Source organism: Ursus americanus, chromosome 2, assembly GCF_024610735.1.
Source record: "Ursus americanus isolate L20-20 chromosome 2, mUrsAme1.1.p, whole genome shotgun sequence".
In the NCBI taxonomy this organism is placed as follows: Eukaryota; Metazoa; Chordata; class Mammalia; order Carnivora; family Ursidae; genus Ursus; species Ursus americanus.
In genome coordinates this window covers 1356653-1380487 of record NC_142128.1, presented here as the reverse complement: position 1 = coordinate 1380487, position 23835 = coordinate 1356653, and the positions used below count along the sequence as shown (strand labels likewise).

At 62.8% G+C, this 23835-nt stretch overlaps 1 protein-coding gene and 1 long non-coding RNA gene across 2 annotated transcripts; one reads left to right on the top strand and one right to left on the bottom strand.

The window, feature by feature from the left end:
• Window positions 1-2495: 2495 nt before the first annotated feature.
• LOC148110455 (uncharacterized) lies at window positions 2496-23007 on the top strand. Its single transcript, XR_015726635.1, has 3 exons — window positions 2496-2650; window positions 4292-4344; window positions 22910-23007. It is a non-coding gene; the product is annotated as an uncharacterized LOC148110455 (long non-coding RNA).
• Window positions 3835-7585, bottom strand: ELFN1 (extracellular leucine rich repeat and fibronectin type III domain containing 1). The gene is given in 2 exon segments (XM_045813404.2): window positions 3835-6424; window positions 6426-7585. Coding segments are annotated over 2 exon segments (2469 nt in total). The 5' UTR covers window positions 7251-7585; the 3' UTR covers window positions 3835-4780.
• Window positions 23008-23835: the final 828 nt, after the last annotated feature.

Genomic DNA, 23835 nt, shown 5'->3' with positions numbered 1-23835 from the left:
TCTACCCCGTCAACCCCGTCAAGGAGAACAGAGGCTCCAGAGGGAGGTACGCGGTACAGGAAGCAAGGGCATGCTTCTTGGCACAATTGGTGACGGTGTGTAAACCCCAAGCCGGCTGCATTTATAGTGGAGAGGAGCTAGAAAGACACATACCAAAATGTGACCCATAGCTTATCTTGGGGTGCTGAGGCGGTGATTTTCTTCTTCACGGTTAACTGTCTTCTCAAGTTTATGTAATAAAAGGATTACTTTTGAGATAAGAACAAAATCAATAGAGGTTGTTATTCTAGAAACTGCCATCAGCAGCCCCCCCTGCCCACAGCCCGACTCTAATCTCTTTGTGCTTGCAAGCGGGCCATCGCAGTTCTGGGGGTCCCAGCAGCCCCCAGCCCCACACTGCCCCAGCTGCTGATCTCCAGCTGCACCTACCTGCCCCTCAGGGAGGCATGGGGTCCCATGCCTGTCTCCCATGCCTGTTTGTCCTTTGAGGTCTTGACCGCCCCGAGAAGTCTCCCCCCTCCACTGCGAGGGTATGGACAGTCTCCTTCTCTGTGTTCCCCTGGCACCCCGTCACTGCTGCTGGGCTGGCAGGTCAATGGCCGCCTCTCCCATTCGCCCCCTCCCTTCCGCACGTCTTTCCCTGCCCCCTTCCTGGGCTGACACATATGGACTTCATCCCTGGGCTCTCTGTGTCCTGTGTTCTGGCTATTTGGCCAACGGTGAGCCCTGCCAGAGAAGGGAGGAGGGTGGGGTCGACACACGTGCCCCCGCGCCCTCCCGTGGAGTCACTTCGGGCTGGTGGTCCTCCGCGGGAGGCCCCTCGCCAGGGCCCTGGCTGGTCTCTGCACAAGGCTTCGTCCCATGGCTTCTCCCTCACCCGATGGACCACCACGTGCTGCCAGCGTGGCTGCTGCTATCCTGCGTGGCTCCCCCACACCCTCTCTCCTTTGTAGGCACCCCCCCTTGAATTACTGTATTTTGGGGTATCACCTCTTTTCCTGGGGGGGGGGGCTGTGACTGATTCATTCTCAAAGGAGGGGACAGGTCTCGACGTCTCTGGTGTGTCGGTACACAGTAGATGCTCTGTAATTGCATGTTAAATGAAAGAATGCATGAAACCTCAGGAATACCCATCTTGGATTTGTTGCGCTCTCGGCTCTGAGGTCTGCCCTGGTCAGGGCGAATACCGGCTGCTCGGGCTTGCATTTGGCCTCTGTGTCCAGATGGACCTAATTCTTTAGCCCTTCCTGTGTCCGTGTCACCTGTCACCCTGTCCCCACCAGCCGCCCCAGGTACGGGGGGCTGACCGAGAGGCGCAGAACCACCTAGCCAACCACCCGGGGGCGTGAGCAGTAATGCATTGTGGTTGTTGGCGAGGCAGCGTTATTGTGCGCATGGACACCTGATGTGCGATCAGTATGGTCCCACGCGCCACGTGCCCTACTCGGTGACCCTGCCCACGTGGTGGAGGAGGGGTAGGCGTCAGCATCCCCGCTGAGATGCACGGAGCTCAGCAATGTGCTGTGGTCATGAGTGGCAGAACCTGGGTTTGAGCCTCTGCTTTTGCCCTTTGAACCCATCACCTGCCTCTGGGACACGGGGCGCCGATCCCGGACCAGGGCAGGGCGCACCTCGCGGGTCCTCATCCTGCGCTCAGAGCTCAGTCCTGAGCCCATAAGGATGCTGACCTCTCCTGACTTCGTAGCCTCCACCCCTTCTCACTGTGGTTCCCTTATCCAGACCGAACACTACCCCTTCCAGGAAGCCTTCCTGGTTATTCCCATTCAGGGGCTCCCAACCTTCATTGGGCTCCTGGGTCTCGTGCCACCTTGATCTGGGTCACCTGCCTCTGCATCGGGTGCCCCGGTGGCCGTGAGCTCCTCAAGGGAGTCGGGGTTGGATCTCTCTCTGGGGCCCAATAGTGCCTGGCATGGAGCTCTGCACACATTAGGTGCTTAATAAGTGTGTGCTTTCTTCCATGCTGTCTACTCCTGTCAATGCCACTATGACCTCTTTCAAACAAGAGCAGGGTGACGTACGCATCTGTGTCTCGGGACTGGCCTGGCGTCGGGCATCCTGCCCTCTCTGTCCGGCTCTAGCTGCTCCTGGGAGGATCTCACCTTCTGCAACGGGCATCCGGGCTGCTCCGGACCCCACACCTGCCCCCCTTGATGCATGTCCCTCCCCCTGTCCCTCCCCTGCTCGGTGGCAGCACTCCTGGTGGTGATGTGTCCCTCTCACACACCTGGCCGTCTGGCCTGCTGCCCTGCCTGCCCAGGGCACGCACCTCTATTCTGTGCCCGTTGTTCTCTGATTCCCTATAAATAGCCAATTTTATCTCCTCGCTGACAGCGAGCAGCTGGCTGAGAGGCCTGGCCCCGCTTCTGTCCCTTGGCCAGGTCTGTCCCACGTCACTCTGTGACCTTGGGCCAGGCAGTCCTCTCTCTGGGTCTCCCCGCCCCCCGCCATTCCTGCCCCTGCTGCCCTGGGCTCCCTCACCAGTCACCACGCTCCCCTGTGCTGTCCTCCCAGGACCCCCAGGGCAGAGTGAGGAGCTGCCCGGGGCTGGGGAAGCCTGGGCCTGTCGGGGCAAGCAGGGAGGAGGAGGCATACACAGTCCTCGGAGCTGACCCGCTCTAGAGGGGCTCAGGTGAGCGGGGCCAGTCAGGGGCCCCCCAGGTCATGTGCTCCATGCAAGCCTCATACGCAGACCCTTAATGGGGTCAGCTGAGCACAGAGGTCAGGAGCAGGTGGAGGGCAGATGGCCCTGTCCACAGTACTGCGTGGCCACTAGGGTGGGGGGTGGGAGCTGGGCCCTGTGGGAAGCCACAGGTTTCCCCTCCATCTCAGGGAGGGACCTAAAGCTGGAAAGAGCTACACACAGAGGGGTGAGCTCCCTGTCACTGGAGGTGTACAAGCAGAGGCTGCTGCTCTTATGGCTGTTCCCAGCCCTGTGTCCTTTCCTGCTGACCCGCCGGATTCTGAAAACCTGCTTCCGTCACTCTGCTCCCTGCCCTGACGTCTCTCAGGGTCCCCTGTTGCCTCTGGGATCCAGCACCAACCCCCCCTCCCCCCGCCAATACCTAACTGGGTCTTGGTCAGTTGAGTCTGGGTTTGCCCTTGGCGGAGAGGGTGAGGCCTTAGGAGCGGGGAGGGCCTGGGGTGGCCAGGCCAGCGGTGCTAGGGAGATGGGGGTGAGGCAGGAGGGCCAGCCCCCCAGGGCTGGCGGAGGGAGGGAGGGAGGGAGGGAGGGGCCTGGGCAAGATGCCCCTCCCTGCAGGACCCCGGCCACCCGCTCCTCTGGGAGAAGGTGGTTCTGCTGGACGCAGGGCTGGGGGCCTGTGGCCTCCGAGGCAAACGGCACTGGCGCCGGCCACGGACAGGGGCTTTTCTTTGGAGTTCGAACGGTCTGGTGCAGTTCATACACTCAAACTGCTCACTCACTGCGAATTTGGGGCCACATCAGAGAGGGTGAGGTGCCTGTGCAGTGGTCCGTGGGTCTCGCCACGGGGCTCAGGCTCTGACTCACCCGCCAGCCCTCTCCAGCTTGCCCCACTCACCCGCAAAGCCACACCAGCCACCCGTCACCTCTGGCCACCCACTCACACCCACGCCTCTCAGACACGTGGCCCTAGCTCTTTCCTGCCCCGTCCACACCGCCTCTGCACCTTCTCCAGCCCAGTGTGGGCTCTTGTGTGCTCCCGCTCCTGGTCTCCAGGGGTCACTCCTGTTCTCCTGGGAGGAGGGCTCAGTGGTGACCCTACTTGTAACCCCAGCCCCAACCCAAGGCCAAAATCAATCCCCCCCCCCCCCCGCTAAACAGCACATAAAAGAAACCCAAATCTTTCCCTAAACCCCCACAGTAAAAACCCAGTACAAGCATTTGGGTTTTTCCCTTTGCAGATTTTTTTTTTTTAAGTAGACATAGTCTCTTTCTCGTTTTACAGCAAACATTGCAAATATAGAAATATTTTTCTGTACAACGGGACGACGACAGCGTACAGTGGGGACAAGGACAGAGCACACGCGCCCAGCCCGCACCCCTTCCAGCCACCCCAGGCACAGCCCTCCCCACGCCCCTCGTGCCCTGCAGGGCTCCGGGCGGGTCCTGGAAGCCACCCGGCCGCCTCACTCGCTCTGCCCCTCTTTGGTGGCCTCCGGAGTTGGCAGCAAAGAGACGGACTGAGGAGGGATCCATAGCAAACCAGGATGAGGTGACGCCGGCCGCACCCCCGTGTCTGGTGTTTCATGTCTTTAAGAGAAGTTTACTTTTATTTTTTCTTTAAAAAAGGAAGAAAATAAAGACAGACTGGAAGATCAAGAAGGCAGAGAAGAAGAGGAAAGGTAATGAAAAAAAGTCCCCTCCCCCACCCCCATCCCCAGACACAGTTTTCTCAAGTCCCTTGTGTGTGTGCGTGTGCGTGCACAGTGCGTGTGTGGAGGCCACGGCTCATCTTCTGCTGTGACTGGCGGCACCCCCTCCCCACTCTCTCTGGGCCGAGGCTTCCACACTGGCCGCGTGCGTGTTTGTGTGCACATGCGTGTGCACGCATGTGGGTGTGTGTCTCCATGTGTGAGTAGGTCTGTGTATGCGCGTGTGTCTCTCCGTGTGTGTGCACGTGTGTACACGTCTGCGTGTGTGTCTACATGTGTGGACGTGTGTGGCGCGTTGCGTACGAGTCTCTGGGTTACGAATAGCTGCAGAAGGTCTCGTGTCCTTTTTGGTCCCGTGGGCGTCACGAGCTCCAGGGAAGGTGCGGGGCGGGCGCTGGCCGCGGGCTCAGGACTTGTGCTGGGCCGACACGCCCTTCCAGTAGTCCAGGATGTCGTGGAGGTCCTCGTCTTTGGCGAACTGAACCTTCTTGCGCAGGGCGTGGCCGGCCGCCATGAACTCCTCGTCGTCCTTGTGGCGCCGCCGGCTCAGTCTGAAGCGCTCCCAGATGCTCTGGGAGGCCCTGCAGGTGTACTCGGGGCTGGAGGAGTAGCTCAGGTTGTGGTACTGCGGGGACAGCTGCGAGTAGGCTAGCTCGCGGGGCCGCGGCCGGGTCAGCGGCTCCAGGATGGACGCCTTGCGGCCACCCAGGCTATCATGGGGCGGGGGCGCGGGGGGCGCGGGCGGCTCGGCGGGATGGGAGCCGGGGTACGAGTGCCGGTGCTCGCCGTAGTGGCGGCCCTTCTCGGCCTCGGCCCGCAGCACGGTGGCCGCGGGCGTCACAGTGAGGATGGCGTCGGTGGCGGGGGAGCTCTTCTCAATGTACTTGGCCTCGGTGGCCGCGGCCTTGTGCGCACCGGCGGCCTCCGCGCGGAAGGCTCGCGGGCTGCGCGCGGAGCCGCTGGACGAGGTGCTGGCACGCGGTGGCCCCGTGGCCGCCTCCACGCTGTGGTGCCGCTGCAGGCCGTGGCCGAAAGCGTCCTTGTAGACGGGGGACAGGAAGCCGTGCTTGCCGGCCAGTGGCTCTGACAGCAGCACCAGCTGCGGCTCGGCCGTGGACACGGCCCCGGACTTGCCGCCCTGGAAGGAGGTGGCCTCGGACTTGAGCGCGTCGATGCAGTTGTTGATGATCTGGTTGACCTTGTCCACCTCCTTGGCGATGGTGGAGATCTCGGCCACGGAGCTCTGGCTTTCGGGGCCAGGCCGGCCCAGCTCGCAGTCCCTGCGCTCCCCCTGCTCGCCCGTGCGAACGTCCATGTAGTTGCCCTTGCTGGCCTTGGGCGTCTCGCTGCTCTCCACCAGCTTGTACTGCTCCACCTCGCCAGCGCCTGCTGGCAGGTACGGGATGCGGGTCACCGCCTCGGGGCTCAGGAGCGGGCCCTGGGACAGCGGGGCCAGGCCGGGGGCCTCCAGCTCGGGCCCGTACTTGAGCTCGATGATGGTCTTCTTGAGGCTGCCGGCCGCGGCCGCCTTCTTGTGCTTCTCGTCCCGGCGCCTCCGCCGGCGCAGGCAGTGGTAGACAGCGCCCAGCACCAGCACCATGCCGAACAGGCAGCCCAGGACGGTCATGATGTAGTGCGTGGCTGTGGACGGGCTGGGCCCGGGGCCCGGCGGGCCGGGCGGCTTGGGCAGGCCGATGGTGAGGCAGGTGTGGTTGTGGTGCAGCCCGGAGCTTGTGGACACCACGCAGTACGTGTGGTTGGTGAGCGCCGGCAGGTCGGTGAGGCGGATGTCCTCCTGCGGCTTGGTCAGCCGGGACACGGTGGACGCGCGGCTGTTGTTGAAGCGCTCCAGCGTGTACATGCGCGTGAACGGGCTGGGCAGCTGCACCGTGAGGGTGGCCGAGTTCTGGGTCAGCTGCTTGACTTTCAGGAGGGGCCGCGCCTCGGCCTGGGGTGCCAGTGTGGGCAGGGCCACCGGCGGCGTGGTGCCGTCGCCGGAGAAGCACTCCTCGTCGGCGCACGGGGCCTCGCTGGGCTCGGGCGGCGGGGGGCGGCGGGGGCGGTGAGCGGCCGGGGGGTAGGCGGCCCGGCGCAGGGGGCGGCTCGGCCGCGTAGGAGCCGTCGGTGCACACGGACTGCAGCTTGCCGAGAATGCTGCGCTGGCCGTGGCGGCCCTGGCCCAGCAGGAAGTAGCCGGAGTAGAGTGGGGGCGACTCGCACTGCATGCGGTCGTAGGTCTGCGTGGTGTTGGTGAAGGCGGCCAGCCAGCGCAGGAAGCCCAGGAGCTCGCAGGAGCAGTAGAACGGGTTGCTGTAGAGCTCGCACACGGACAGCTTGGCCAGGCCCGCGAAGGTGGCGCTGTGCAGCCGCTGGATGCGGTTCATGGACAAGTCGATGTTGACGATGTTGGGGCACTCCCAGAAGGCGCTGGGCGTGACCACCTCGATGAGGTTGGCCTGCAGGTACAGGTACTCCAGCTTGCCCAGCCCGCGCAGCACGCCCTCCGTCAGGTTGCGCAGACGGTTGTAGCCCAGCTGCAGCACCTGCAGGTTGAACTGGCCCGAGAAGGCGCCGTCCTCGATGTAGGCGATCTCGTTCTTGGTGAGGTTGAGGTACGTGAGGTTGCCGAAGCGGCTCAGCGAGGCGAACTGCACGCTGCGGATTCGGTTCTCGTTGAGCCGCAGGTCCACGATGGTGTTGTTGATGTGCTGCGGGATGGCCTCGTACGGCGGCTGGTTCTGGCTGCAGATGGCCAGCCACACGAAGCCCTTGTCACCCTCGATCAGCCAGCAGTCACCGTCGGCCAGCCCGCCCGCGTGCAGCAGGGTGGCCGCTGCCACGCATACCCACAGCGCGCCCCACCGGCACCCGGCCATGGGGACCGCCTTCACGGGAGAGCCCGCGCTGCCTGCCCTGGGGGACTGGGGGATTGGGGGGCAGGGGGGGCTGGGCGGCAGCCCCTGGAGGGACAGAGGGGCGGGAGGGGAGGGGGCCGGCGCTCTCAGGGGTGTCCTGTCCCAGACCGCATGGTGGCGTCGCGCGGGTGCTGGGAGGGGGCCGCCGCCCTCACTGCCCGATGCCCCCGGTCATCCACCCGTGTCCTGCCGAGGCCGTGGCCTCCTCCCCCATCGGCCTGGGCGTCTCGACAGCTCCGCCCCGCGCCTCCAGCTCCGTGGTCCTGTGGCAAGACAGAAGAGGAGAGAGCCGTCAGGAGATGCTGGGGTTCGGGAAGGCCCCGCGGTTGACTGTGGCCCTGCGCCAGGCCCCGCCGAGCCCCCTGGTCAAACAGGGAGGCACGTTCGGGGAGCCCGTGATCCGGCAGAACAATGCCACGTGACAGGAGGGCTCAGGATAGGTTGTGTCTCGGGGCGAGGGGAGTGAAGGGAAGCCCCTGTCCCAAGCCCTCCCTGGCCCCCAGCCTTGTTTCCTCTCGGAGGGGACAAAACCCCACCCACTCGGCCGGGCTCAAAGTGATGGTGGCCCCAGAGAATTCAGAACCACGTGACCGGCGCAGGGCCACTCGCATGACTGATGGGAGAGAGACAGGGACGTCCTCTCCCGGGGGGTCCGGCCACAGCACTCACAGCTGCCTGCAGAGGGTGCTTCGAACACCGACCCAAGGGTCCTCCGGGGAGGCAGCCAGCATGGAGGATGGCCAGGTTCTGGGTCTGGGCACATCACACCCCTCTGGCCCTCAGGTTCCCCAGATTAGCCAGCTGAATGGTCTTGGGGGACTGGAGGCTGTCACCCACCCCTCGTGGGGAGACCCTGGCAGAAAGGTCTGGAAGGAAGGAGTGGCTCCACCACGATTCCCCCAGGCCCCCCATGACCCCTGACCGGGCTCAGGCCAGGACCAACCCCTCCCAGCTCGGCCAGCCAGTTGCCAAGACACGACGTGAGGGGATGGTGCCCGCTGCCCCACCGGACCCTGTGCATCCCCAGGACAGGGCCGTCCCTCCTGTGTCCAGCTGGGGAGCCCCGTGGCTGGACACGGCTCCCCGAGGACGCCTGCCCCGGCTGCAGGAGGACCTCCGGTCTGCGGGGACCTGCCCTCTGCCCCCCCGTAGGTCTCCCACAGGACAGACGGACGGGCATGTGCTTCTTGTTAATATTTGGATTTACAGCCGGCCTCTGCAGCCGCTCTGTGGCCTGGCCGGCAGCCAGCTGAGCGCACTTCACGGATATTGACGTTTGCAACTAGTCTGCACCAAGGAAGCTTCAATTAGGGAACAAAATATAATGATGTGAAATGGATTTCCTTCCTCTTTGGAAACTTCATAGAGCACCGTTTGACCTGGCTTCTGGGGAAGATGTGATCGGCAGAGAGGGGAGAGATCAGACTGGGTGGGAGCCGGGGAGCGGTCCTCCTGGGCTGGCCCCGTAGCTGTGCGACTCCTTGCAAAGCACTGGGCCTTCTGGGCCAGTGGGAAGTGGCTCCAGGGGCCAGCTGGGGCGGGGTGGGGGTAGCCTGCTAGGGGAGGCTGGGGTCCCTGCATGGTCTCCCTGGGGAGCATGGAGTGCACGGCCATCACCGCCCTGCAACACCGCGTGGCCTGCCTCTGCCCCCTCCACAGGGGACCCTCGCCGGCTGCACCGGGAGGCAGTGGGTGGGCAGGCAGGCGGGGGCAGTGTGGGTCAGGCTGGCTCCTGCCTCCGGAAGCAGGTGTGCAGAGCAGGCCTGTCTAGGAAGTGCGGCGCCTCAGCAATGCTGATTGTAATCACCTTTAATCTCTTGCTCAAAATAACCCAAAGTCAAGTTAAGGAGGATTACAGGGCCCGAAGAAGTCTTATCACAGGCAGGCGCCTGCGGAGGAGGGACGGCCCCCCAGGCTACCAACCCCTCCCTGCCCCCGCCCCCCCCACCGGGGCCGCTCGGCGCCGTGGTGGCTCTGGGAGCTGCGTGTACACGTGGGTTCGTGTGCATGTGGGGCCCACAGGCGGGCTCCCACATGTGTGTGAGGGTGAGGATGTACTGACGTGCATGTTGGGACACAGGTTACGGCCCGTGCACGTGGACAGGTGTGCCTTCGGGAGAACACGGCTCCGTGGAACATGTACACGTGGTGGGCCAGCGCCTCCCAGCCCAGGGCGACCGTCTAGGAATGTGGCACCTTGGGACGGGCACGTGGTTCTGGGGACCCGTCTCTCCTCCCCTGTGCACCATCCCCTCCCCCCGGAGCTGCCTCCAGCAGGCTGGCCCCTGTGATGAGGGAGGCAGGGCTGGTCCCCGGCCATGATGACAGGACATGTCCCCACCCCGGGTGTTCCCTCTGGCCTGGCGGGTGTCTTGCTCTCACCTGCCCCCAGAGCCTGGGCTGCGTGGGGATGGGAGTCCCCTGTCCCCTCACCTGGCCTCAGGTGGAAGAACATGCTAGGAGTCTGGGTGTGACCCTGCTGGCCAGTCCCCTCTGCCCCTCTTATAGCCCCCAAGACCTGGCCTCCGAGGGACCCCAGATTCTCGTTCCACAACGCGCTCTATACAAAAGAAACGGAGGCCTGGGCAGGATCACGCCATGAGTGACCGCCCTCCTCCCGTCGGGGCTGGGGGCTGGGCGTCCGCACCCTCAGGAGCCTGGTCCCTCCAGGAGGCCCCTCAGCGGCAGGGACTGGCTCTGCGAGCAGAGGGGTGAACATCCCATGGGCCTCGGGAAACATGCCCAGGGGAACAAGCGAATCCACTAGAAGCGCTCGGCTCAGATCGCGCGCCACCCCCCGGACTGCCCTCTCCTCCCGGACTCACTCGTTCATCGTCAGTCGTCTGTCACTGGCCGTATCACCAGCCCCCCGCCCCCTTCACCCCTAATTACTTCACATGCACACCTGTCCTCTGCGCCCGGCCGGTCAGTCCTTAAACAAACCTACCCAGGACGCCTGCGGAGTGTTCGCCAGGCCGGTGGGGGGCACAGGCCTGTGTCACAGCCACCCCTACCCGTACCTGCCCCTCCCCCTGCCTGCATCTGCCGCCGCACCCCTGCAGGCCTGGGATCCCTCTGCCAGTGCCTCGTGCCGCAGCATTAGCGCCTCTCCCTGCCAGCTTGTGTTGCTGTCCAACCGGGCAAGCCCTGGCCCCATGCAGCCACTGGGTGCTAGATCTGTGGCTGTCATACTGGACAGCATAGTTCTAGAACCTTCCATAGACACAAATACTCTCTAGCCCCTGCCCCATCTGCTTCCCCTCAGAGCTGATTTTCTTGAAAGGACCGCCAGCGGTTTCCAGCGCCAGCCCTCCAGCATGGCGTCCACCCCGGCATCCCCCTGGCGTCACCTGTCTTGCCAGCTCCGAGGGCATACCGTGTTTAATTTCTCGGCCCCACAGCAGCACCTGGCCAGGGAACCGGCCGCCCTTTCCTGGAGCTCCTTCTGCTTCTGGTCTCTGAGCTGCCGCCTCTCCCGTCCGGTCCCCTCCGTGGTCCCTGAGGCTTGGCTCCGACCTCAGCCTGCACCGCCTCTGCTCACTTTCCTGGGGGTCTCAGCCGCCCTGGGCGCCGGCCCCCACACCTACAGACCCCCCCCCAGTCTCATGCTTCACCTCCCCCACAGTCCCTCAAACCCCAAATCTAGCGCGCACTCCCCTCGCTCCCGACAGCCAGCCCAGAAGCACAAGTGCCCACCCCACCTCCCAGCGTCTCCAGGGTCGGCGGCCACGCTGGTCCAAGCCAGCACCCCCTCTCGCTGGGCCGATGCCAGCGGCTCCTGCCTCGGCTCCTGCCCACAAGGCACTCTCCCCTCCGCAGCCACAGGGACCTTGGAGTGCAGTCATGAGATCCTGCCACACCGCCGTCCCCGCCCACAGCCCCGGATGACATCCGTTCTTCCGTGAGCAAGCGGAGGAAAACCCGGGCTCCACCGGGACCTACCAGGCCTTGCTGCTGGGTCCCCATCCATCCGCCATCTCCCCCTGCACACACCACCCCCGTCCTTCTGGCTGCAGGGCCCCTGCGCCCTGGTCTCTCCCCGCAAAGCTCTTGCTTCAGGTCCCAGAGCCAACAGCTCCCCCAGTCTGAACAGCACCCCTTTTAAGCCCTGCCTGGCACCTGCTTATTTACTCCTTTATTCACTGCTGGTCCCTCCCCAGCTGGGCCGCAAGCTCCAGACAGGAGCCCCATGACCCCTCGGCTGCTGGGACGTCCCCTGCCCGGAGCGGCAGCTGACATGTGGCAGCAGTTCCACGGGGAAGGCACCGGCCTTCAGCTGTTTTCTCATCTGCGAAATGGGAGTAAACCGTGCCTCCCCCCCAAGGGGCTTGGGCCTTCCCCAGATCATGACCTTCTTGGGTTTCTTCGGGCCAGTGAGTGGGAGCGGTCCCCACGCTCTGCAGGGACACAGACCAGCCCCGCAGCCACAGCCCACGTCACTGGGGGCCACACCGGCCCAAGCCACCCGTGATCCGCGGATTCTGACGCACCCGACGGGATGGGAAACGCACGTCTGTCTGATGTCCTCACTTTGACAAACACCAACCTGCCCTCCCGGTGGTGTTTCTCCATGCACACCTCCCCCAGGCACTTGCTGCACCCAGGCTCGGTGCCGGCCCCCCTGCCCACTTCACCGACGCCTCACGTGGGCCCCGCACCTCAGAGGGAGAGACGGGCCGGGTGCGGCCTGGTGCATCACAGAGCGACGGCGCTTGGTTTCTGGCCCCTACGGGGACAGCTTCGGGGCCAGTCCCCGCTCACCTCACTTCTGCCCTTGGTCAGTGGACGTGAGTCTGGGGTCTCCTCGTGTCCCAGCTAGGAGGGGGCAGAGGGCACCCCAGCAGAGACCAGAAGCCCCCAGCCCCCGGTGGTGCCTGGCGCGGTTGGCAGTCACGCGCACACGGATGGCCAGCCTTCTGTGCATATGCGTGCAAGCACGTATCCGCGGCCCCACACCTGTCTGCACACGTGTGTCTGCACATGCATGTTCACACACACCTGTGGGGTCTACAGCAGCCACCGAACAGGGCTGGCCTGAGCTTACCAGACACCCAGGGGGAGGGACAGGAGAGACGGGACAAGTCCCAGAGCCATCACATCATTAAGCCTCGTGGCTGTCCTCCATGGGGACGGGACAGGGGACAGCCACATGCCCTCCGTGGCCCAGGAGAGAGAACTGGCCAGGGAGCCTTGGCTAGTATGACAGGACATGCCCACCTGAGTCGCGTGGCCACTGACCCCACAGCTCCCTGTGGAGGGCCCACGTGGTACCCAGGAAAGGGGGCTGACGGGAGCCCCTGGCTGCCCCGGGGACTTGTGGCCCTGCCCAGGCCTGCACGGAGAGGGAGGTACTCACGGGGCCTCCCAGGGACGGGCCTGGGGGTGGATGCAGCCGGCTGTGGTGGCCAGCATTCCCCAGTTCCTGGGCATGCAGAGCTGGGGCACCGACAAAACCCCGAAAGTAGAGAGGGGGAGGCCGGGTTCCACTGGCACTGTGCTCGGTCCCTCTGGAGAGGGGGCACCGTGGGGGACCCCGTAGTGGACATCTGGTGTGGAGCCCTGTCTGGTGAGCTGTGGGAGGTGTAAGCCCCCCAGCAGGCGTACTCACACGGGAGCTGGCAGGCTGAGGGCAGGGGGCCTGTCCTGAGGGTGACGCAGCAGCTGGCCATTTAAAGGCACCTGGTGGGGAGGGGGAAGAGCGCGAGCATGAAGAGGGCCCTGGGAAAGAAAGCTTTCGGAAGGAAGCATCCCGCCTGGATGGGGGAGGACGAGTCTCCCAGCCACTCAGAGTGGGGCCCAGCCCCCCGGACTGCAGAAAATACTTAGATACGAGCATGGGATTGTCACACACACACACCCAGAGCCGGTCCTCCCCCTGTCAGGAGGGCCCTGGCATTCATGTCCTCGTCCACAGCAGGGACATGCCAGGCGTCGGGCATTCAGGGACAGGCCCCCAAGGCCCTCACAGCAGGAAACAAGAGGGGGAGGCCTGCGCAGGGCCAGGAAGGTGCTATGAAACGGTAGGCAATCAGGGAAGGCCTCCCCTAGATGTCGTTTGAAGGGTCCTAGCGGATGAGTAGGAGTTAGGCAAAGAAGAGGGGTTAGCGGGTGTCCCAGGCAGAGGGAGGAGGCAGAAAGCACGTGCCATCAGAGAACAGTACCGGTCCGGGGAGTGCGGGCTGTCCAGGAAGGGGGCAGGCATCCCGGGACCAGTGTGGATGGGTGTGGTGGCAGGAGCGGAGCCCGGGCTCCCTGCTCCTGAGGCGCGATGGAGGCACTGGGCTGTGGGGGGACCGCTCCTCCCTCTCCATCCTGGGGTGGGGAGAATCGGTGACACCGGGGAAGGACAGGGACCTGCCCAAGCCTGGGCTGCTCCAGGCCTCAGTTTCCCCACCTGTAACACTAAAGAAAGGGTTGGGCTGAGGGCCTCCGAGGGCTCCTCAGAGCGGAGGTGCCGAGCCCTCGTGGTATCCCCTGATCGCACGTGCGCACGCACGGCTCGACCCTCCTGACCCCCACGCGAGCGTGCACTGCCCTCGCCCCTCTGCCGCCCTGGGGGACGGCGGCCACAGTGGTCACGCGTCTGGCACCACGTCTGTCCCACCACGTCAGCCGCTCATGAAATAAAGAACTACAGTGGTTCCAGGCTCTTAAACTTCTGACGGCAGGATCTGCACAATCACCACGGCCGTGCCGGGACGGAAAGCATCCGCCTGCAAACACCATTCCTCTGCTCTGTCTCGGCGCCCAGACAGGAGGCCTGCGCGGGCCCGGGGACTCCGCTAGAGCCTGGGCTCTCTGCGTCCAGAAGGAAACGGGCCGTGGGCCAGGAACACAGGGAGGCGGGGAGATGGGCCGAAAGTTATAGATCGATAACTTCTTACTGCTCCAATGTTTGGCCGGTAGATCATGTTTACTGCTAACGTCTGTCTGCTGCTGCAGCTTGGCTCTGTCGCAGAGCCCCCTGGGCCGCGACAGGCACAGCAGGGACGCGCCACCACGAGGCGGACCACTCGGCCCGGGCCAGCCAAGCCCGCGTGGGGCCAGGCCTGCCCGCCTGAAGGGGGCACACAGCCGGCTCGGGCCTCAGGCTCCTGGGCCAGGCCAAGAGTGTTGGCTGTGCCACGCTCTGGCTGTGTGACCTTGGGCAAGTCAGTGAGCCTCTCTGAGCCTCTCTCCCCCTCTGCCAAATGGAGATCATCGGGGTGGCTCCCTCGCAGCCTTACAGCGAGGGTAACACGACCCCATCATTCGAACCTTCCAGCATGTTGCCTGGTACAGGCGCGCCCTATAAATACTCATTTTCTCCTCTGGCAGACCCCTGACCTCAGGTGGATAGGGAGGGAATGCACGTTCAAGGCCGTGGGGGTGGACCGAACAGGCCAGCAGGATGGGCCCTGTGGGTTTCTTGACTCCAGCAAGCCACCCACTCTGCTGTCCCCAGCACCAGGGCCCCATGAACACTGTCCCCCGACTCATCACCCACCTTGAAGCTCCCCTCCCCGTTCCCACTCCGTATTTATTCACAGAAGCTGCCACGGGCTCCTGCGGTCGGTGGCCCAGCAGTGCTGACTCGGCAGGCCCAGATCCTCACGACTTGGCCACAGGGTCAGTCTGGCAAGCCCCCGACCTCAGCTGGCCCTGGCCTCGTCCTCTGGGAGGCAGGCTGGGAGGCATAAAGTAGCGAGACCGTCACCTGCCCCATGCCCTCCACCCCACAAGGATGCAGAGGGCGCTGGAGGAGGTGGACAGATGGAGCCTGGGGAGAGTGCCGAGTGCCCAGCTCACCTGCCCGGTGACCTTGGGGGGTCCACAGGAGCCCTGAGCTGCAGTCTGCCTGGCCAGAGTCTGGGATGGGCAGACAAGTGGTAGCCCCTCATTGCCTCCAGGACCCCGCATTCGGCGAGTATCTCCTGTATGTGAGTCCCTTCCCCAATGCCCGGGGAGGCAGGTACCAGCATCAGCCCCAGGAAGACGGAGAGGGAAATAGGCTGCACGAACGAGGGCAAGCCAGCAAGCCCAGGCCGGGCTTGGGCGAGGGCCGTGGAACATAGCACCAGCCTCCACCTCGCTGCTCGGTAACAATGCTGGTTATGGCCCCACCCCGGAGGTGCCGGAGGAAACCCCGCAGCTGGAACGGAGCCGCGGCCCAGGGCTGTGTGCACCAGCCCCAGCTCCCGCCTGGCCCGGGAAGGTGGGCTGGGGTTCCCGGAGCCACAGACACAGCGGGCAGGGCTGCGACAGGGCTGGGGGTGGCGTCCTGCCCCCTGCAACGACGCCGGGCTCACCCCGTCCCTCTCCTGCCAGGCCCCGCAGCTCCCGGCTGCTCCGGAGTTAATTAGGGATCCAAACATTTAATGGTCTGTTCTGCTTCCACTGGGCATCTTTTTAAATTAAAAAACATGATGTACAGCACTGTTGGAGGGAGAAATCACTTTGCGATGGTCTCTTGCTCAGGCGCTGGCAGGGACCAGGAGAGGGGTGGCTGGCCGGCCTCCAGGGGGGCCGGACGGCGATGCATGACCCTCTCCAGGAACGCCACCCTCTCCCCCACCCCCCCGCCATCGGGAAGCATGTCGCAGACGCCAGGCAAGGGTCTAGGTGTCTAAGGGACACCTGGTACTCTTCCCCATCACACCCTCCTAACCCTGGCAGCCAGGAAGTTCTATCTTTAGTCTGACCTGAATTTCTCCAGTTGTTTTGAGGGATGGCCAGACTGAGTGTGAACTTGGAGATTTGCTAGTTCTGCTCTTCCCGGTCAAACCTAAACCCCCAGGAGCCCTGAACTCTGGAAGCCCTTTCTGAGCCCGGGGATTCCGTCCCTGTTCCCAGCTCCAGCGGAAGGCAGGACCTCCACGCAGAACGCCGGGAGGGCCTCAGGGGACACAGCTCCCCGTCCCGCGCTCCACCAGCCGGAGCCACGCACCCAGACGTGGTGACCACTGCCCACCCCGCTCACCCGTCAGGTCCTGCCTCGAGTCCCCATTGCTATGACAATTTTCTCGGAGCACGTTTCCTGGCCACTAAGAGTCATACTGAAGATCTGCGGCATGGTTTTCGAGCAGAAGTTATAAGTGAGCAGTTAGCCCCTCGAACATTAAACGAATGAGGGAAACGAGGTACGAAGCCAAGTCCAGTCTAAGAAGCGTCAGTGATGCCACACGGGCTGGGACGGAACCAGGACACATCCTGCCCCCGGGCTGACCAGGCCACCGGCTGTGCCTCCGAGGTCACCACGCTGGTGGGCAGTCGGCCGCTCTGGCGAGGGTCCAAGATCAGGGGAGGTACAGCCAGCACAGTCCCTTGGCAGCCAGGGTGTCTCCTCATTGGAAATGGGGCTCTCTCCCCTATGTGACCAGATCAACACCAGGGTTTCTGACGAAACCCAGCCTGCCTGGCGCTCCCGCGGGCGTCTACACATCCCAGGGGATCTGTTACTCTCATGGCCGCGGCCAGGACCACCAGACCCCGACAGGCCCTGGCCCTCCAGAAGCCACCCCCTCCCTCACGGCACCCTCGCGAGCCCACCACGCCCCGTGGACACCTGGCAGGAGACTGGTGCCGGTGGTCCTCTGGCTAGGGCGCTCTGAGAACAAGACCCCCTTCCCTGCAGCCCCGGTGCCCCCTGGGGCCTCAGGCTCACGTCCCAGGAAAGAGGCTTCTGGAGGGGCAGGCCTGGGCCTACACACTCTCGTTTTTAATTTGTCACAGAATACACACACACACACACACACACACGGCGTCGCTGCTTGGCAGCCTGGGGAACTCCGAGCCGTCCTAAGAGCAGACATCACCTCCGTCTGCTCACATCTTTATGGTCTGAATTCTTAACATTTAACTTTTGACCTGCCTGGAAGGTATTTCACTGGTGTAAAGGAGGAGTAAAATCGACCCCTCCCGCAACAGGGTCATCTGTTCCCTCGGTCGATTTGCGATGTGCCATCGCCCACCCCGACTGGAGCGTGCTTCCCATGGCACGTCTGGTCAAGCCTGTCCTCCCCCTGCAACCCCGCATGGCTCCCCAGTGCCCTCAAGAGAGCCTGTGTCCCTGCCGGCCTGCCTCGCCCTGTAGGGCAGAGGTCAACCTGCTTCTCTTCCATTTTCTCTAAGCTGCTGTTTCCCCGCCTGGGACATAACCTCTCCCACCACAGTGCTCTCTGTTTGGACTCCTGAGAGGGGCTGGGGTCTCCCCTTGTGAGCCCAAGGCAGCCCGGCTGTGCCCCCGTGCATCCCGCCCCGTCCGTCAGACCGTGGGCGGAAGGAGCCTAGCACAGAGGGCTGGATCTTCTGCGTCCTTCCCAGGCACGGAGTACGGAGTGCACGGGGACCGAGCCCGTGGAGATCACCTGTAAAGGAGGGCAGCCACGTGTCATGACTTCCCTGGGAGGGTCTCCATGTACACCTGCTGTCCTGCTGCCATTACTCGTGGACCCCCTCTCCGTCGCACACCTCGCTGGGTGGCACGCGGTTGCGCGTGTACGGACGCCTGTCTGGGGACCATGCTGTTGCATCAATGGCCTCTTGCCCTCTCGTGACACCTAAACAGCGCCACTTATATCCCTGGAACCCTGCAACGAGCTTCCGTATGGAGGACAGAAGACACCCTTTCTCACTGTTCCTTTTCCAGAACCTTTGCTCGGCGTGCGTCTTCCAAGCGACTTGATACAGCTCTTCAAAACATGCCGCCAAGGTACGGATGGGACCACACGGAGCCTACAAATTAATTTTGGAAGAACCTTCGGGATTGAGATATTCCGGCACGGCCTGTCCCACTACGCCCGCTTTCTTTCTGGTCTCCCAGGAAACTCCCGCAGAGTTCTTCCATAATGATCTCAAATTTTTCTTGTAAATGTATTCCCGGGAATCCCATGGGGTTTTTCTGTTGCCACTGTGAGCGGGGACCATTTATCTCATTATGTTTTCCGACTGGCTGTTGCTGGTACAGATGAGAATTATTGATTTGTGTACGTTTATTTTATATCCAGCCCGGTCCCTTCGCTGAGTTCTCAAATTATCACTTCACTGGTTCTCTTGGTTTCCTGAGGCTTCCAATCAGGTTGCCGGCAAATAATTATGATTCTTTGCTAGAGCCATCCCATTAAATTCTGTTTCATGTCTTATTGCTATGTCCGGAATTTCCGGACAATGATAAAGGGCACTGTTGCGTTTTTTTTAATAGAAGTTTTTGAACGGGAATCATGAAATATCTCATCCTTGAGCACAATCCTGGTTGTGGAGTTGAGACACTATTTCTTTCCATTTTTAGCCGTTCCTTTCAGATCAGAAACTAGCACTAGATTTTGTCAGATGCTTCTCGTCATTTACCAACACGGCCCCGCGGCCAACCTGTTGATGCCATATATTAAATTAATGGATTTCCCCACTATTAAGCCATCTCTGAATTCTTCTGATAAACCCCACATACTCACGGCAGGTGATCTAACATTCTGTGGAATTGGATAGGTTTGTGTCTCCCAGAGGATTTCTCATCCAGTCCTCAGAGGTGAGATCCGTGTGAGGTCTCACTTCTGTACGGTGTTTGCAATCTGGGGTTTGGGGCCATTCTCACCCCCCTCCCCGGAGTGGTTTTCTGCAGACGGCAGCTGCCAGCTCGGGCGAGACTCCCGGGTCTGTGAGCTCGGGGCCCCTCCACGGCGGACGTGCTCCCGGAAGCCGTGTGGGCAAGTGCCATGAACCACTTTGTCAAGGGAGTGTCTCCTGTGCGTTCCAGAGTTCCACGATTCAGGGCTGGCTCAAGGTGGGGTGAACGGCAGAGAAATCTGCTGGGAAAGCATACGCCAGCCTGGAGGCATCTTGTTTCGTGGATTCCACACCGGCCTCCAGGTTAGGATTCTGAGACCACCCTGCCCCCGAGACCACCCCCGCGGAGCCTCCTGGTCTACATTCCTCGCACCCGTGCGTGGACGAATGGACACCACGTCGGGCAGCAGGGGCACAGGGAATACAAAAGGGGCGAAGGCTTGGACCCTCTCAGAACGACCACTCTGAGGAGAACAGAATTCCCACAGAAGCGAGGGGCTTGAGGCAGCAGCCGTGGCAGGAAGGATGCCCCCGAAAGATGGCACCATCTCACTGTCCACTCTCCGTGCCGGGACCCTGACCTCCCCAGACATGTGTCTGTCTCTGCACCCCTCGAATCCAGGTGATCCAGACACCACGCTGGCCGCCAGCGCTGGCAGAAGTGAAGCCTGTGTGTCCTGGGCACGGCCCTCGGCCACCAACTCGCAGACGCAGCCACCACGGATGAAAGCCACATCCCGGACACCACCTGCCGGAGAAGCTGGAGGCGCGTGGGTGGCTGTGGGGGGCCTGTAGGGAGAGCGCCTGGCTGGGCGTGAAGGTGAGCTGCACGGCTGAGCCCTCCTTGGCTGCCTGCTCCGCAAAGACATGTGGCTCGGGATGGTCTGTTACGTGAGCGGGAGGTGAGCGTCAGGTGAGCGGGAGCAGGACCACGACGGGGTGAGCCCTGCGTCCCCCGCACCTCGCCTTCCCTGCCTGTCACAGGGAGCTCCTTGCCCTCAGACTCCGGGGGCGCCGGGATCTGTGAGACCACCGGTGCAGGAGGGGGGTGCCTGTGGTGTGCGGGTCAGGGAAGGCCAGTGCGCGCCCACTCCCCTGGGCAGCGGCCTGGACAAGGGGGCTCTGACCCATGTGTGACTTGGGCCCTGCTGCTCTCCGGGCCAGCAGGTGTATGCAGCTGCCCTCACTTCTGAGACTCAGTTTACCTTCATACAAATGGGGCCATCACGAGTAAATGCAGCCGGGTCTGTGAACGGCCAGGACGCTGTGCAGCAGGCCTTCCCGGAGGCGGTGCTCATGGGGTGTGAACCATCCGCCACCAAATCGCTTAGATTTTCTCGGCCTGCATCTCCTCTCCTCTGGGACGTGAGAACAATCCGCTGACCCCATAGGCTCACCGAGGGGCCTGCACAAGACACACACGTTCTGTGTGCGCCATGCTGCACCCACCGGGGCCATGTGAGGGTCTGGCTATCGCCAGGATTTGGGGACAGAGCGACGGGGAAGAGTGGAAGCGAAGTCCAGGAGGTGCAGCCAGGACTGGGGAGCCTGAGTGTTGGGGTGGCATCTTTCCCAGGGGGGTGGGCTGCAGTCAGCCCATAGCAGCCCCTCTGCTTGCCCCGCCAGCTCTCAGAGTCCATAAAAAATCAATCTAATGACACAGCAAACATTAATTATAGCTGCAAGACCAGGAACGGGATTGATCTGGGAGGGGCTGCTCTGCTGTTAGTCACCGAGGCACTCGGGGGGGTTGGGGCGGGGCCAGTGTGGTCTCAGGGGCAGGGGCCACGGAACCCAGCAAAGCCTGTGCCCCAACATCGGTCTGGTGCGGGGGAAGTGGAGGCCGCTGGGGGGCCAGCCAGGGGTCAGGGCACTGGGATCTGGATCTGGCCCCATTTCCGCTGGTTTCCTGGCCCCAAGCAGATACTGGAAAAGGGTGGGGCCCCCTCCGGACAGCCAAGGGTGGGGAGGACCCAGCCGGACCCCTCTCCTCTCCCTGCTCTGCGAATAGCGGAGCTCACAGGTGCAAGGGGTTGAGAATGAATCTTCACGGGCACGGCCAGAGCCCCCATACCCCCGCCAGATGGGACTGGGGAAGGGACTAGAGTCAGCCAGCTGAATGCAGACATGAAAGGAAGTCCCATCAGGAGCAGGGGAGCCAGCCGGGCAGCCTTGGACCCACAGAGGAACACAGACGTGTTGTAACAAAGTGCAGAACATGTCCCATGTCCCCATGTCCCCTGAGGAGGGGGCACCTGGCCGGGCCCACGGCTCCCCCGAGCCTGCACTGGTGGCCTGCCCCCTCCTCCGGCAGGGGACACAGGCTCCGTTCCCCTGGACACTATCCCCCACCCACACACTGGTCTATATTCTGCAGGGGTTGGGAGAAGAGGTGCTCGGGGACCCTCCCTGGGCAGCCCCTGGGCTAGACGTGACTGCAGATCCCCTCGGATGGCAGGGTCCCTTCTCCTGCAGCCCACCCCAAGTCCCTGAGATCCAGGGGTGCTGGGGACCACCGTGCGGGGCCGGGGCAGCTCTGGGCGAGCCTTCCTCTGTGTGTGTGGCTGGGGAGGGGGGCTGCAGCTGCGTCTGGCTGTGCCGTGCCTCCCAGCATATGTCTGAGCAAGAAATCCGGCGTGGTCCATATGCTGGCTGTTATAAATAGAGCCTCTCATGGAGGCTTCAAAGGGCCAAGGTGAGCAAAACCTGGAAGCCGGAAGCGTCGTGGGCAGGGGGCTGGCCACCCTCTGGCTGAGAAGGCGGCGCCACAGACTGCCGGCTGGGTCCCCCTCCCGGGGGCTTCAGGGTGGGGGCTGGGAGGGACCCGTGGGAGGAGGGGTCTGAGTATGACCGTGCGTGCGTGTCCCCAGAGCGCGACCCTGCGGCCGTGGGCCCCCTGCCCCTCCCCAGGCTTCAGGCGCGCACACCCGCACCGCACGCACAAGTGTCTGATTATTGTCTCATGGCGGGCAGGAGTCCGACCGCCGGAGCAGCTGGAGGACATTCAATTCTCTGCGTAATTGACAACGCTGGAAAGCACCCAAGTGGGGTGTGAGGACGCGCTCCCCTCCGCGAGTCTATCCTTCATCGCGAGCACATTACCGCTGCGGTTCACACCGCCTCCCCCTCACTGCCTGCCCGCCCGCCTCGCTCTGGGCCTCCGTCTGTCGGCCGTCCGTCTGTCCGTCTGTCGCCTGAGACGGCACCGGCCACCGGCCTCGCCACTGTGCGTAGAGGGAGCTGCTTCCCTCCCGGCTGCACATCTCCGCCGTGTTGCCCAGTGCCCCGGGGGGGGGGGGGAGGGACATTGGGACTTCAGGGAAGGCAGCCTCCCTCTGGGACACAGTGTCGCGACCCCAGGGGTCACCACCCCGTTCCCGGGGCTGCCCGGCGGGTGCTGGGAGGCCAGAGGCACCTGCCCCGACTCCCTCATCCCCGAAGGCTCCTGGAGGACAGTCTGACATTTGTGGGGGCCGGGCCTCCTGCAGGGGCTACAGCTGGTTATCAGGCACACACAAGGCAGAGCAGTGCCTCGGTGGCAGAGGGACCATGGGCACGGACGAGGGTGCAGAACGCACCCACAGGACTGTCTGGGGTGCTCTCCGGGCTCTGTCCTCCCTGGTGTGAGCAGCAGCCCGGATGAACTCTGAGAGCCTGCAGGAAGGCGACCAGGACCCGGAGCCAAGCACTCCCTCCAGCTGGAATAATGGGTCACAGCCACCACCACAAACAACACAGGGCAGAAAGCATGCCGGGAAGGCGTCAGCAGAGAAGCCTGGCTCCATATCACCCACAGGGAAAAGAAAGAGGCGAGAGCCGGTTGGACCAGTAAATGTGGCCACCGGAGAAGGTAACTGGCTGACTTAACAGAGATATAGTAGGGAGAATTGAGGAGGTGATAATCCAGCTCTACACAGCAAGGCTCGGCCTGTGTTCAGAGGGTCTGGCCCCAGACTTGAAGGAAGGTAACCAGAGCCCACACTCCCACAGCACCTCCTAGGAGCCAGGCTCTCTCCTGTCAACCTATTTAGTACCTGGACTGGTCCCGTGACACAGGTACTCTTATTACCCATTTACAGAAGAGGCATGGAGTTGTTAATGAACTTGGCTGAGTTTCCACAGCGGCTTAGTCGTGGGGCAGGACGCAAACCCAGGCAGCTCGGCCCTGCAGCCCGGGTCCGGGCGGGCGCGTCTGAAGGTGAGTGAGTGAGCTGGCATGGTCCAAGGAAAGACGGAGGGAGTGGGGTGTCTGGCTGAGGTGTGGGGCCTCGGTGCACCCACCCCTGCAGAGCAGGCTCCCCCAGGCCCGGCGGGTGGATACTTCCACCCTCCCAGAGAGTTCTCCAAGCCTGCTCATGAAGGTACAAAACACGCGGCCTTGCTGGAACACCTGGGTGGCATTGTGCAAAGGTGAGACTCACGGAGCCCACGAGCCAAACTCCTGTTTTACCACAATGAAAACTTTAGAAAGGTGGCGGGGCAGGACGGTCTGAGAGGGGCACGCGGGAGGCTCTGGGTGGGGAGTACTTGAACACAAGCCCTCTCGCCCCCTTTTGGGGCTTCCCTAGGTCACGGGCAGTGTATGGGGATTAATATTAAGCTGGAGAGAACAGCATTCAGGTATTCACAGTATTATTCTTCATACCTTTAGCTCTATTATATATTTCATAATTAGTGAAAATTTATTAGAAATTTCTTAAATATTTGAGTCATCTTAAATATTTTATAATACATTTTTAAATGTTTTGGTAAGGAACGGGCTGCTGTGTGTGACTGAGCTCCCTGTCACCAGAGGTGTGCAAGGAGAAGCCGGATGTCAGAGAGGGCATTGCACCCAGTAGGGGGCTCCTAAAACCAGGAGAACTCTCAGCATCACTTGTGAGCCTTCCAGAGACTTCCAGGACCTGCTTCTACTCCTGATTCGATAGGTTTAGGGTGCAGCCCAGGTGTCTACGTTTGTGGCCCGTGCCCTCTGCCCTGGCTGGGACATGGGTTCTGGCTCATG